Source organism: Cibotium barometz, chromosome 7 (genome assembly GCF_041138505.1).
Source record: "Cibotium barometz isolate CiBa-2024 chromosome 7, ASM4113850v1, whole genome shotgun sequence".
Lineage (NCBI taxonomy): Eukaryota > Viridiplantae > Streptophyta > Polypodiopsida > Cyatheales > Cibotiaceae > Cibotium > Cibotium barometz.
The window spans coordinates 980,218-996,189 of NC_141052.1; the positions used below are offsets into that span (position 1 = coordinate 980,218).

The window sequence follows — 15,972 nt, forward strand, 5'->3', positions numbered from 1 at the left end:
AAACACCTTTGTACAGCCTCTCATCTTTTCTGCACGCACACGGACATGCACATGCATGTGCCCGCGGGTATACACAGGGTGAGAGAGAGAGAGAGAGAAGCCTCACGCGGGAAAATTCAAAAATCTTAGAAAATAATTTCAATTTTTTGTTTCAGAAATTAAATCAAAACAAATTTTCTACACCTACACGTGAGATTTAACAGGTGACTTGAACCAAAAAATAGTGGGCTTTACTCAAGTTGATATGAGAGAGAGAGAGAGAGAGAGAGAGAGAGAGAGAGAGAGAGAGAGTACACAGAAGACGATACCTCAAAAATAGGCTACAATCCATACACATCTATCTTGGGTTCATGTTCCTGCAAACAGCATTTAGAGCATATTGTTTACACCATCTGCCATATTAGAATATATGGGGCTGCTCAATGCTGGTAAGAGAGCTTATTCTGTGGGCAGTTCATGATTGCTTGCTGGTAGAGGACGTCCTTCCATGATCTGATTTGATGGTGCCACCAGAGAAAACCCAGAACTTGTACTTAGCTTCTCACGAATCTCTCTGTATTCTTGGCATAATGCACATTGGTGGCAGCAGAGATGGGTTAAGAAATCACCACAAGGAGCATCCTGCCCACAGCATGCACAACCATGCAAGTTAGAATTTTTTGCTGAGAGTAAATATAGCAAGTTGAAGTCATTACTTTCGCTACTTAAAGTGCACCTAAGCCCACAAAGGCAACTCTGTGACAGAATTACATCTTGTATTGTGCTTGTTGTACATTAAACCTTTGTGTATTTAAGTGTATTGATTAGCATTGTGTTCAACCAAACATTCATTAATTGTTTGGTTGTTGGGCAAAACCCCAAAAACAAATGTCGTATAAGTGTCAATTCACAAGAGCAAACAGTGCATAGGCATGGCTTCTTGGCCACTTCGCTATCCAAAACTTTACCCTTCAAAATAAGGGAGATCTCATATGGTAGAAAACTTATGCTGCCAAAGCTATTCAGAATCACTAAGTCCAACCATTCAGGACAACTAGTGCCACTAAGGTACGTAGGTCCAACCCCCTTATATTCCTTAAATTTAAGCCAGAAGTCAACACTGCCCTTTCCTAGCAGACCTTCACATTGGTACTAAGTCACACAAACACAGATGATCCATATCCAAGCTCATTGGATATGATCGACCTTTGTAAGAGACTACCATACTCTCCACCCGGCACATGACTAATGAAGCTGATGGAGTCATTTTGCGAAGATCCTTAACCCCCCCACCCCCTCCCCGCCCCCTCTTCCATTTTTAAAAAAAAGAGAACTTACAGGTTCCGGGAACAACCCAGGTCCAAAGAGGCTTTTTTCAAGGTGGGTATAAGGCATTTACTTATGATTTTTTTCTCCTGTATTGTCTAAACTCTCATGAGTCATGAATCATGAGATTTTGGTTGAATTTGTTGAATCAAGATGTTTCTGTGGTCTGTGGATTCAAATATAGTATATTTGCACCACTTTGGTACCTATGCTGATGTTGGCGTGCCCAAAAACCGCATTTTATAGCCCCTTTATAGTTGAATCAAGATGTTTCTATGGTCTGTTGATTCAAATATAGTATATTTGCACCACTTTGGGACCTATGCTGATGTTGGCATTTTACAGCCCCTTTATTGTAAAAAACGTTTTAGCAATGTTTCTAAAAGCATTTCAGAAACACCTCACAACTATGGATGTCTCACACACTGGCTATCATGACATTCAAAGATGATCTCCTTGTGTCTTGAATAACTAACATGCAAACACCAAACGTTTCCCTTGCCACTTGTTGAGAACTGAAGCAGGACCTGGACTCTACTCTTGGCAAGAGCCAGGAAGCTGAGCAGAGTGACTCAGCTTCTAATCACACAAAGGATGTGTAGCAGTAGGATGTGACACAACTCCGCGTCACATCAGGACACAAGACAGGGGGGCTGGGCAGGCCAAATCTGCATCATCCCAAAATTTTCAGCTCTACCTTGTAAAAATGGTTATCTGACAAGATTAAGACTGTAATGGAAGCTGCAAAAGGCAGTGAACCCGGACAAGCTTTTCATTCGGATTGATGGGCCGGTCCTCAAATTACAGTATTTTATGTTACGCAGGAACATACCTCCAGATTGTACTTTGAGCGAAGAATTTTTCTGTAGCCACACGCATAGCATGGGACACATGAGCCAAGTAAACCCAGCAATGTGCCATGTGTCAAACTGCACCCAATCCCAGCTGCAATACCCCAGAGCAACACATGCATTAAGCACGGACCTGTCCATGGCCTGCCTTCTAGCACTTCCACAGTTCTCCCAAATAGGACACAGGGGCACCAGAGACCCAAACAACCTGCCAGTTCAAGACAAACTTGGTCAGTCTTTAAAGTTAAGCTGAAGCTTCTCTCTATGTGTATAAGTGTACAAGGAATTTGCAGGCTTGATTTTTTACAGCTTCTCATATCATCACAGCAAGCACAGATTCCAGAGCTCCATCCTTGAGCAGGCTGGTGAGCTGAAGGTTGCTCCGATCCGATCAGCCTCTGCGTGGGAGAAGGCAAGGGTGCATAGTCGTCTTCATCGAAATCGAACTCATAACGCATGGGGGATTGTGCCATGGCGCAACTCACAAAATCAAGGTCGACGAAGATATCCTCTCTCTGTGTATGTGTAAGGATTGGAATTCGGGATCAGTTTGCCGTGCTTGCTGCATCCAGAGGTACCACAAATCAGGAGAGAAAAACGAAGTCAAGCTGCAAAACCCTAAAAAGGTCCATAACAAGCCTGCTTTCTTACACGGAGTGAATCACTCTGCTAATGGACCGCATAACGCACCTGGAAAGCCTGCCCAGCCGACGGAACAAGAGGTAGGTCTCTACTGCAAGACAGACGTGATTTTCATGGCTGCCCGGCTGCCCCTTTTGTTAATACAAATAATTAGACATGTAGCGTGGACTTTGAGGAACAACATAGATATATGGCCCTCCATATTTCGTGGAGTTAGACTTTTAGGAACACACATCAAACACACACACACATGTAGATATATAGCCCATCATATTAGCAAAACATATGGACTTGTTCATGATGTATTGATAGAATCATTACCCTCCCCACCATCTATTACTATCGACAAGGTAAGAAACAATTTCTGTATTGCACGACAAGGCCATGGTAATCCAGACTATTGGATTCGACAAGTCTACAAGTCTTTAATTAGAGCCTTTACATTATATGCATGTGTGTGCACCCACGCCCACATGTTTGTGTTTAAGGAAACAAAAATACAACCGCAAAGATACTAGAGTTGAGTTTTGAAGAAAAAGTTCGAAATTGTTGATCAATAGCAGTAATTAAAAAAAAAGTTGATACTGAAACCGCGTTTTACGATCGGATCCTGCACATGCGAAAGGTTAGTGGGTTGGTGGAGTGTTTAATCCATTCGTGTGGGTGCATGCCCATTGTACATCGTGGACGGGTGGTCGACGTCTTGGGTCTTGCATGGCAATGGCCTCTAGTAGGTGGCTTCTACGTAAGGATGAGGGGGTGAGTGGATGGGGGGACTTGGATCCAGAGGCAGAGGAGGAGATGAAGCGCAGAGGTGAGGACGTCGAGGTGGAGTGCGTCAAGAGGAAATGCGTTCCACACTGGCTAAATGAAAGACTCTGTAACTAGGTGAAGAGTAAGGTATGCTTGAAGCGTAGCCAAGAGTTCATTAGAAGCCAAGTAGGGTTATTTTCGATGTGTAGCGTGTTCCTTTTTTGCCCGGGCAAGCCTCCGTCAAAGGGCAAATTAGGAAAGTGGCTCTAGGAAAGTATTCTACATGACTGCTATGTGTCTAAGATTTTCTATTTGGGGAAGGGTTTTTTCAATGTACTGTTTATTAAAGGTTAGTCTATGTGTGAGTTGTTTGCTAAGGGACCCTTGTTTTTTGGACAAAGGTTGGTGCATGTCTTTCCGTTTGATCCTTTGTTTGATGTCAACAAAAGTTTACAGAATGCATACCCAGTTTGGGTTGAAGTGATATGACTTCCTCCTTGGCTTAGACCTACATTGCGTGATATAGCCCAGTCCCTTGGTTATATGTTATATGTCCCTGGTGTTGAGGTAGGAGGAAAGCAGGGTAATATCGTGTGCATCACATGGAACCCAACTAATGAGACTCCAAAATCCTTGGAGGTGGACTTAGGCCAATTGGGTAAATTAGAGTTAGGCCTCAAGTTTGGAGCATTCCCTGGTGCTTGCTTCAGATGTGGGGCCTTTGGGCATATTGCCAAAGATTGCCCTATCCTAGAATCTACGAGGGATGAGGCTAAAGAGGTGAATTGGGGGAGTGTTCCTCTGTAAACTCAAAAGATAGAATCTAAAGGGAAGGAATTAGTGTTAGAATCTGGGGAGAACAAGAGGGAAGGGGGTTGGGATAAAGTTAAAACCAAAACCAGTGTTAGGCAGAGTAAGGTTGAGGCTAGGAAGGCCCAAATTGGTCGAGGTCATGAGAGTAGGAAGAATGGGAGTGGGAAGAATCTGAATTCTATCATCTTTTCTAACCCCTATTGTCCATTGCTAGAAAGAGATAACTCTATGTTGGTAGAACATCTTTCTGAGCGGGTACTAAATGAAACAAGAAAGGATGTTGGAGTAGTCAGAGGGATAGAGAGGAAGCGGAGATGGTCCCAGAAACTACATTAACATGAAGAACATGACTGAGTTTAAGGGGTTTATGTGGAACGTGTGAAAGGATGTTTCTGAGCGGGTACTAAATGAAACAAGAAAGGATGTTGGAGTAGTCAGAGGGATGGAGAGGAAGCGGAGATGGTCCCAGAAACTACATTAACATGAAGAACATGATTGAGTTTAAGGGGTTTATGTGGAACGTGTGAAAGGGATTAAAGATAAGAAGAAAAATGCTATATTATGGGAATTAGTGAAGTCATGGGGTCTTTCTGTTTTGGATGTACATGAGCATAACCTTTTTGGGAAAACCTTTTTGTTGGTAGAACATCTTTCTCAGCGGGTACTAAATGAAACAAGAAAGGATGTTGGAGTAGTCAGAGGGATGGAGAGGAAGCGGAGATGGTCCCAGAAACTACATTAACATGAAGAACATGACTGAGTTTAAGGGGTTTATGTGGAACGTGTGAAAGGGATTAAAGATAAGAAGAAAAATGCTATATTCTGGGAATTAGTGAAGTCATGGGGTCTGTCTGTTTTGGATGTACATGAGCATAACCTTTTTGGGAAAACCTCTATGATAAATAGTTTTAGGGATTGGGAAATTTTCTATGGTGGTGTTAGTTCAGGTTATAGTGGGATTATGACTCTAGTTAGAAGAGATCTCAATCCTAATATTATAGCTAATCATCTTGAGGGAAGAATTTTGGTTATTGAGATTGTAGTAGATGGTGAAAGAATATGGATTATTAATGTGTATGGGGATCATAATCATAAGGTTAGGAGTAGTATGTGGAGCTGGATTGCCGGGTTGAATGCTCAAGTTCCTTGCATTATGCTAGGGGATTTTAACATGGTAAACAGAGTTGTTGATAGATGTGGTGGTAGTGTTGTTCTTATAGGGAAGGAAAAAGGGAAATGGGAAGAGCTTAGAAGGGGCCTGGGGCTTAAGGATAGTTGGTATTTGGGGGATTGAAGAGACAAACCAGGGCACACTTACTTTAGCCTTCAATATTTATCCTCCTCATCAAGAATTGATAGAGTTTTCTTTAGTCAGCAGGCCTCATGGGTGCCCCATACTTTGGGAGTGGTAGTGGATTGTAGCTCTACCTTGTCTGATCATCTTCCTTTGAAGTGGAGCTGGTCTTATTTTGATGGAACTGACATGGATTTATCTCATTTTCTAACAAGGAAATTGGGAGTGAATAATCTGCTCCTGAAAGACCCCCTCTTTGTGAAATATACTGAAGAAGCCATTAATAAATTAAAAATGAGAAAGGGGACTGAGAGTTCAATTGCTAATGAGATGCAAGGGATCATTAGAGCTGTGGGTAAATTGAGGTGAAGATCTGTTGTGTTGAAGAGGCAGACTATAGGACTGGATTCTGGTGACACTGAGTTGTATTTTAAGTGTCAGGCCAACATTAAAGTTGAGGAGGATAGATGCTGTAGAGAATATGAGTGTTGGGCTAGAAGGAATCTATTTAGTAACAACAAGAAACCTGACAATAGGTTTTTTAAACTTTCAAAGAATAAAGGTAATAGAGAGATTGTGGGGAACATCTTGGATGAGGATGGTAATCCTGATTGACACTAAATGGGTTAAATTTCTGGGATCAACCCTGAGTCTGAAAGAGGATTGCTCCTTGAGGAGATTTCAAGCTGAAGATAGATTGCTTGGTCTTCTAAGTCAGAAGGTGGACCCTGATAAAGCTAAGTGGCTAGAAAGAGATATTGAGGTTGATGATTTTTGGTGTGCTTTGCTAAAGCTGGGTAGGGAGAAAGCTCCTGGTTGGGATGGTCTCAGGTTCTAAATGTAACATTTTGAAATCTAGAATCATAAGCTTGACTGAAGACAATGACTTTAATCTTCAAAGGTGGGAATGTGAGGTGGTGCAAAAGGGTCATATTGTCAGATTGCTTGGTGTTAATAAACAGATGGTGATGTGGGCCATTAATATATTTGTGGAGAAATTAAAAAAGTGGGAAGGTTTGAAAGTTCCCTTCCATAATAGGATTGATATCTGCAACTCTGTGTTGAATGCTTATTTCATGTTTCTAAGTCCTGTGTTAAATTTTGGGAAGTGTCATTGGAAGGAAATCATAGGCCCTATCAGAGACTTTCTGTAGAGAAATGGCAATGGTAAGAAAAGATTTCCTGCTTGGTTGGCCTGGGAGAAAGTGTCAGTGCCTAAAATGAAAGGGGGCATTGGTATCATTCATTTGCCCACTCATTGTGTTGTCAGAAGGACTCTGATGCTACCTAGGGTGCTATCTCAAAATGCTACTTGGGCCTTAATGATAAGGGAATTGGTGGAAAGGGTTGATGTGTTGGCCAAGGGAAGATGGGGGAACCTAAACTGGAAAGATAAATTGTTTTCATATGCACCTCTTAAAGTCACATATTCAGATTTTTACAAAATGCTATGTAATTGCTGGAAAGATAACTTAGGTCTCATGGCTTGGGATGGTGGGGGGAGGGTTACTCCATGCTGTCCTTGGGGTTATGGTGGACTCATAAGTTTAATCCCCCCCTAGCTTCACTTGATACAAATGTGCCAAAGATTCTCAACAACAAAGGTATTAGATATCTGGCTAACTGTAGGGATTTGGCTGGGTGGAAAGAGGTGAACCTCTTATCTGTGGAGTTTCAATTAACCAAGAGAGAGAGAGAGAGAGACTTGATGACTCAAGTGATGGAGATGCTGCATAGTGAATTATGTTCCACAGTGTACTGATACTTCAGTTTGGATCAAGGACTGGAATTGGATTAATGGTGTCAAACTGAAGGAGGGCAAAACTAGGGATATTTATGCATTGATGAGAAAAGGGGATGCCAATGTGCTGTATTGCAACAAAATATGGAATGTAAAGTGGAGTGCCTCTAGTTGGAAAAAGAGATGGCACTTGATCTGGAATTGCCAGGTCCCTAGGAAATTTCAAGTTTTTTGGTGGAAGGTCAGCATGTGGGCATTACCTATCGCTTATAAACTGCAAAAAAGGAACATGGCTAGTGGCATTTGCCCTAGATGCAGGTCTTCAATAGAAAGTGGCAAGCATGTATTTTGGGAATGTCCAGCCCTTAGGAGCACCTGGTGAAAAATGACTAAGTGGATAGAGAGGGGGTGTGAATATGCAAACCTTTTGGGAGGACTGGTTACTTGGGAAGTGGTTAGTCAATGACGAGCTCAATGGGTTGGTGTTTAACATTATCAGAACTTGCATCTTATGGGAAATCTGGACTAGCAAGAATGAAATTGTGTTTTTGAGGGCTACATGTATAGGATTGCAGGATACTGAGCTGATGTATAAATGTGTATGCATGTGCTGGTCTGTATGTAATGTAAATAAAATTAGATCTCTGGAATTGGATTTGCTGATTTAGAACTTGAAGAGGAATATACCTTGAATGTTTCCTTGATTTTGGCTAAGCTTCATGCATACTAGGGTTCCCTCCCTGATGATGGATTGTTGGCTGCAGGTGAGGTGTTGGATTGAGAAGAAAAGACCTCCAAGATTTGGTCCTAAGACTCAGAGATGGTACCGCAAGGAAAAACAAACAGATCACACATTTTTTGCCTTTATTGAGAACCCGGTTGGCACTAGACCTACTGCCAAGGTTTGGTCAAAGCATGGGGGTATGTTAGAAAAACAGTCCCCCCAAGGCTGCACTACTAAGGCCATGATGGAGGCTGCTGGGGTATCAGCTTTTGTGGGATCAATCTTGTTTCTTGTGTGAGGATGAAAGGGATTTCTATGTAAAATCTTGAATGAGGTTTAAAAAGAGTAGAGAATAGAGTCTCTGGGTGTGATGTATGCTAGATTTTGAATAGTTCATATAAATAAATATTATTGGTCCCAAAAAAAAAGTAAGCTCCATTTAGACCATGAACTTTGAGGGAGAACCATTAACATGCATCCATCACATGTATGTGTTTAGGAAAACACAAATACAACTCCAAACAATTGCAATAGATACTAGAGCTATGTTTCAAAGAAAACAAATTCTAGATAACATGGTTATATACTAGAATTTAGGTCTACCATAGGTGTATATGAAGTAGCTTGTGTCATGTGTGTGTGTGTGTGTGTGTGGTGCGTGTGTGCGTGTCTCTCTGACTATAATATATGTGTAAGTATTCTTTAAGATTTAAGAGGTATAAGATATGCATAGATTTATGCACTTGCATTTTAAAATTATATCTATTTATCATATGTTTATTCACATATAGTATATGCATGCATGTGTGTGTGTGTGTGTGTGCACGTGCATGTGCACGAGTGTAGAGAGAGAGAGAGAGAGAGAGAGAGAGAGAGAGAGAGAGAGAGAGAGAGGTTTAATTGTTAGATATTTATGATGCCATGGGCACCTCTGTCCCACCAGCTTTTTTCCCATGGCCATCCAAGTGTGAACAGACATCTTAGGATTAGCTAGTATATAAGGAACCACATCCATTATTTAGGGTTACTGCTCATTTTATACTTTCACCTTGTACTAGCCTTGAGCTCTTTGTCCCTTGCTATTGAGCTAGCCATTCTCTCTCATAATCTGCACCCTTGTGTTATTCTCATTGAGCATTGTGTGTGTGTGAGTTTAGCTCCATCGTGAGCTAACAGTGATATCAGAGCTCTTGTAGTAGATGAAGATGTTAAGCAACAGGCATGAGTTGAGAACAGGCATGAGTTTAGCTCCATTGTGAGCTAACAGTGATATCAGATCTCTTGTAGTAGATGAAGATGTTAAGAAATAGGCATGAGTTGAGAACAAGGAGAAAGGAAGAGGCGGCTCTATAGGAGCCAAGAGTAGCTATGCAACAAAGTTCAAACTTCTCCATCGCCAGTAGTCTGGCTCAACTGTGGGCAAAGCAGTGAAAAGGCCGAAGAGAAAGAAAGAGACAGATCTTCTCCTATCACAACAAGCACCTTTGTGTGTAGCTACCACATTCCTGTTAGCATCTACAAGCTCACGAAAAGAGATCTTTCTTCCCCACACTCACGATAGTCTTCGTTCGATATCATCCAACGCTGATTGTTAATAGCACTGTTAACTCACACTCACGATAGTCTTCGTCCAATATCATCCAACGCCGATTGTTAATAGCACTGTTAACTCACCGCTTCACCAAGAAGCTGACATGTGGTCGATAACCTACCATGTGGCATATACATCTTTGCAATTGTTGCTTCATCATATGTATGCATATAACCATTGGAAAAACCACTCTTACTCACAGATCCATCTGAGTTATGATTGACCTTGTGTACTCACTTACATCCAACTACCTTCAACATATTTTGCCTAGGGATAATGTTTAAGAAACTAATGCACTAACTTCTTATCGACTAGAAGATATAATAAATTCTGAAAGATTGGCAAATCAATGAGTCGTCTAGGCTTATGCCTAAATGGGTTAGAATCACCTTGCAGGATAGCAAATTATCTACTCTTTTGTAGAGTAAAACCAGATCTAATGTTAAAACCATCTCTTTAGTTTCTTAATTCTCTACATGATGTAGATGAACCTGAGCCTTTGAAAGAGGCTCAAGAAGATCCAAATTAGGTTAAAGCCATGCAGGATGAAATTCAAGCCATGCATGATGTAGATGAACCTGAGCCTTTGAAAGAGGCTCAAGAAGATCTAAATTAGGTTAAAGCCATGCAGGATGAAATTCAAGCCATTCAAAAAAATGATACTTTGGATTTAGTGGATCTACCGCTTGGCAAGAAAGTTATTGGTACTAAGTGGGTCTACAAAGTCAAGAGAAAGACACATGGTTTTGTTGATAAATTCAAAGCTAGCCTTGTTGCAAAAGGTTATGCTTAGAAGAAAGGGATTGATTATGATGAAACTTTTGTCCCTATTTCTCGTACAACTGCTATCAGGTTTGTGTCTGTACATGTGTGTGTTGCCTAAGCATGTACTTTTCTTTCTTGTAGAATTATATAATTTCTCTCTCTCTCTCTCTCTCTCTCTCTCTCTCTCTCTCTCTCTCTCTCTCTCTCTCTCTCTCTCTCTCTCTCTCTCGCGCGCGCGCGCGCATGCTTCTTAACATGTCCTTATGCATATAGGAACAAGAAGCATACAAGGATCAAGAAGTGGTAAAGAGCACTTTTACTACCGTTGGCCTATTTATGTTGTCCACTTTTACTGCTATCAGCCTGTTTATGTTGTCCACTTTTACTACTGTCGGCCTGTTTTTTATGTTGTCCACGACTCATGATTTTTAGCATTTAATATGCTGACATGTGAACCCCTTTGTGTTGCCGACTGACCTGAATGGTGCCTAAGCTAAGCCTAAACTATTGTCTAATCAGGGATTACTAAATATATGTTGAGAATATGCCATGTCCACGACTTGTGCATGTGACATCCCCTCCTGCTAAACTTGATGAATGGGGTGGACACTCTGTCATCCTCCCTTCCTCCCTTGACTACTAGCTTTGACTACTAGACTAAGATTAAAGACAATGCTTTCCATTTGGATATCCCAACACATTGGCATTTTTATAGATCCTTTCACATTAGTCTATTGTAACCATTTTTCGGTACTCTTCCAGCACACCTAGTTTATGATGATCCTACTTTACTAGAAGAATACTCTACTGTAGTAGAATCTAAATTCCTTGTAGACTACGAGGCAAAAACACAAGAAGAGGAAAATATTTATTATAGATATTTGGTGAAGTATAAAGGCCACCCCATAGAAGAGGCTCAATGACTCCCTCATCATGCCCTCTTGCCACCGATCTGTCCTTAATTGCATCTTACACACACACACTCGTCCATGATCATTTTAGATTCCTTTATGATAGCTGTGAGAACAATTGCTTCTCACCCCCAAGGTATGTTATGAGGAGTAATTCATAGAATTTTAATTTCCATATTTTTTCTTAATTATAAATTCTCTTAATTAATAGCATCTTACACACACACTCACCCATGATCATTTCAGATTCCTTTGTGATAGCTAAGGATAGTTACCTCTCGCCCCCCCAGGGTATGTTATGAGGAGTAATTCATGAAATTTCTATTTCTATATTTTTAATTAATTATTATGACTTTTCCTAGATGGGTTTAGATTGGGAAGCCTCTCTAAATTCAAAGCGGATATGTAGGTGACTCTGTATATGCATGATGGTATTGGTTGCATCACCTCGATCAGTTAGATTATATGTGGTTATTTATATTAAAAATTTAATCAATTAATTTATTAGTTAATCAATATAGTTGATGAAATTGTAGATCCTTCGGTTAGATAATGGAGGTGAGTTGGTGGTAGTCAGGAAAATTTTGAGACGTACAACTTTAGATAATGGAGGTGAGTTGGTGGTAGTCAAGAAAATTTTGAGACGCACGACTTTAGGCATCAACATATATTATTTTGTTTTATTGGATGCTCGCCATGTAGTCTTTTTTGGGCAGTGGATATTAACTTAGATATATGAAAGTTCTCTTACGGACATTTGATTTTATTGCAAAGGTTTTAAATATTTATTTGGTTAAAGGGATACTTCAATTTTGAGGATAGATATGCACATAAAGTAAAGCAAGTTATTTTTGCTTGAGATGGACATGCATGTAAAGTAAACCTATTTTGAGCCCCACAAGCTATTTCAAGTAATATGAATTAAAATACACTGAGGAAGGATGGGCTCACTCTTGTGTGGGGGAAAATTGGACCTAATCTTGTGTATTAGTTTTTTAACTTTATACTTAGAAGTGTCTATCTATGATTTAATATTATTGGGTATTTTTTCTTCCAACAACTAAATAAGTCCTTAAGGTATGCCCCCCTTGGCTCTTTTTAACTAACATGCCCACATGAAGAGACTGCATAAGCATTGATATTCTGACCAACCTACCTAAGCCCTCCTTATAGTTTCAACCAACCCTTCTCTTTTAACATTGTAGATCTCCAATTGATATATTTATTAATCTCATTACCGTTAAAATGCTTGGGTGTGCTTCAAACAAGTGATCTAACCTTCATCATCTTTTTCTCTTTACTCTTCATAATCATCTAGCCTTTATTATCTTTTGCTCTCCATAATAACCCTTCCTACTTAACATATAGGCCCAGTGGATTGCTAGTTATGAGCTTGACCAGTCTCACATTTCCCCCTAGTTGGCTAGCTAATCATGTGATCCAAGTTGAGATCTTATTGGCATGATAGACATGACCTCCTTACCTCATTGTTGGTTTAGCATATTGTTTGTTCCTTTTATTACCATAACCCCTTATAATTTTCATCTCTCTTCTCTCTCATATTTACATTTTCATACATATGTTTTAATAATTTATGTTATTAAACCCTCTCTATTTCTCTCTCTCTCTCTCTCTCTCTCTCTCTCACACACACACACACACACACACACACACACACACACACATGCACGCATGCACGCACATGCACGTGCATGCACACACATATGCACATGCACACACATGATGCTCGCAATGGAGCTGAACTCACACACACACAATGCTCTCAATGAGAGAAGAACACAAGGGTGTAGAGTTTCAGAGAGAATGGACAGCTCAATAGCAAGGGATAAATATCTCAAAGATAGTACAAGGTGAAAGTATAAAATGAGCATCACCCTAAACAATGGATGTGGTTGCTTATATACTAGCTAACCCTAAGGTGTTCATTCACACTTCAATGGCCATGGAGATATTAATTTTCTTCAATTGAAAGAAATAGTCCATCTTGATGACATTTTGGTGAGTCTCTACACCCCACTACAAAGAGTGTCATAAATCCAATTAGCAGTAGGAATCTTAGTGATAAAATCCATTGAGATAGATTTCCACTTCTTGTTGGGTATGTATAAAGGGTCTATTTTGGGAGTTTAAGCATTCCCTTACATGCTTGATAACATCTCTCTTTAGTCCTTTCCAAAAGAAAGACTTTCAAACTTTTTAAAGTAGGTCTTGTTAAATTCTACATGTCTGAAGAAAGGAACTTCAAAGCAGCCCTTGAGAAATCTCTAGGTGTAGAGAGTAGTCTATGTCTAAACTATAAATTACCATTACGAATCACATATTCTCATTCAATAATTTATCACTACTTGTAGATAGTTGCTTAAGGATGGAGTCAAAAGGAGGGTTGGTTCTCTTAAGCTTTTTTCAACTTGGTGTTCTAGTTTTGAACTTATTCCTACAGAGATTGCATTGCATAGGGGTATTCTACTCAAACCATTAACTACTTCGTTCTCCTTCTAGTGAGAAAATTGATATGAAAATCAACTATTTTTTTCTCCTTTCTTGAGAGATATACTTGATATGAAAATTGACTACTTTGTTCTCCTTTCTTGAGAGATATACTTGATATGAAAATTGATTACTTTGTTCTCATTTCTTGTGAGATATACTTGATATGAAAATCATATTTGCACAATAACTCCATCCTATTTTATTGTATATTGTTAAGGAGACACCGAGTAAATAAATACTTGAGACTGATGGTTCATTCTCATGTCAAACTCAGATCCCAATAAAAAGTGTCTCTAATGCTTTAGTGTACATATTATAACTACAAGTTCTAGGTCATGGGTAGGATATTTTTTTTAATGGTCCTTGAGTTTTTAATGGTCCTTGAGTTTTTGAGATGTCAGACTATGACTGTCCTATATTAGGATAATATAGCCTATTATAAGTGACCTTCGAAATGGCTTATCGATGCTTAGAATAATTTGAATACAATTCTTTGACGTCTTCTGTTTGATGGGACTGAAATTCATTTTGACATTTCCCTATCCATGAGAATTTGGAACCTTTCTTGGTCAAGTTTGTGAGAGGAAAAGATATCTTAGAAAAGTCTTTGATGTGTCTTCTTTTTATACTCAGGTTGGGCCAAGCTAAGAAAACCTCTTACATCTTGGACACCTCTAGGTATTAACCATTCTATAATATCTTTCACCTTGTCATGATCCATGTGTATCCCATCCTTGGATATCACACAATTAAGGTAAATGACTTGGTCCTTAGAAAAGCACTACTTAGATATATTACCTTTATTGTCTTTCAACTTTTATAGAGCCTTTTGTAGATGGATTTCATGCTCTTGCTCATTGCTAGAGTAGTAAATATGTTGTCTATGAATACCAAAAATAAATCATCTAAATATTCTTGTGATATATATTATTCATGAATGATTATAGTCTTAAAACTTTGACTTAGACATAGGTCTATTTTATTTTCCATATAATCTTGGTCTAATTAACACATTAAATGACTTGGACATCGGCTTGGTTTCAATTGGATTCCCAATGGGATGATCTAAATATTAGCTATATTAGTGGTGCCAAATGTAGTAGCTAGTATTATGGCCTTAACTTTAAATGGACCATTAAGTGGTCATCAAAATGCTTGCTATTTCAGTCGTCATTGTCATATAGCTACATTCCTTATTCCATAAGGATGTGTGTTGCTATGTCGGATAAAGTTAAAACCCTTGAGAGTTTGATGATGATGTTAAATTTAATTTTGGGAAATTCAAACAAAATTTGATTTAGTGGTGGATGTGTAGAGATAAGCTCTATAAACTGGTAAGAAGTTGAGGTGTCTCTATTAACAGAGCTGATCAAAGCGAGAGAAACAATGGAGTTCCCTACTCAAAGGGGTCAACGTCTCCTGCCAAAACCCTCTCTGACAAAATGGTAGTGGACCTCTATATGCTTCGTGTGAGCATGAAAAATTGGGGAAAATTCCCTCACTACCCAAGCCAACATTGTAAAGGCCACCACAAATGAGTAGCCCAAAAATCATTTGAAATGTTATAACACTCGACCACCAGAAAGTAGCCAAAGTAGCACCCTGGGGGAGTGAAAATCTACCCGACCACCTAAGAGTAGCCAGTTGAGCACCCAAGGGGGGTAATGATTGTTGTAACCCTACACTTAGAAGAGACCTCTAGACCTCAAAGATAGGTCAATTCTCTATCAAGGGTGGACCTCACTCTTAGGGTGCGTCTATTTAGCGAGCCAAGAGCAGTGAGCACAGAGCAGTGAGTAGAAATAAAGTCCTTGTGAAAGTGAGCAAGTAGGGGCATGGTATGATGTTAAGCGAGCATGTAATGTTAAAGAGAAGAGAGAAACCATAGTGCAACTCTATAATGAACAGAACAAAGAAGACTAAAAAAGTTTAAAAATGACTATTGCAAATAAAGCATTTTCAAATGAATGATGCGGATATAAAAAATCACTACAAAACTCATACTACTTGGCTCGCTAAAAAGACGTTGAATTGGTCATTGAGCTACTAATAGAAACAAACTATTGTTGCA

General features: G+C 39.6%; 1 protein-coding gene across 3 annotated transcripts; it reads right to left on the reverse strand.

Moving 5' to 3' along the window:
- Positions 1 to 210: 210 nt before the first annotated feature.
- Positions 211 to 2,998, reverse strand: LOC147636558 (protein PLANT CADMIUM RESISTANCE 10-like). 3 transcript variants are annotated; one of them, XM_086799986.1, is made up of 4 exons: positions 2,847 to 2,998; positions 2,464 to 2,718; positions 2,138 to 2,364; positions 211 to 621 (listed from the first exon to the last, which is right to left on the reverse strand). In XM_086799986.1, exons 2-4 carry the CDS (start codon positions 2,627 to 2,629, stop codon positions 439 to 441), a joined length of 576 nt encoding a protein of 191 aa, XP_086656112.1. In that variant the 5' UTR covers positions 2,630 to 2,718; positions 2,847 to 2,998; the 3' UTR covers positions 211 to 438. The 3 variants fall into 3 exon arrangements, with proteins under 3 accessions (XP_086656112.1, XP_086656114.1, XP_086656113.1); XM_086799988.1 differs by having other exon boundaries at positions 2,464 to 2,671; positions 2,847 to 2,994; XM_086799987.1 differs by lacking the exon at positions 2,847 to 2,998 and adding an exon at positions 2,808 to 2,828.
- Positions 2,999 to 15,972: the final 12,974 nt, after the last annotated feature.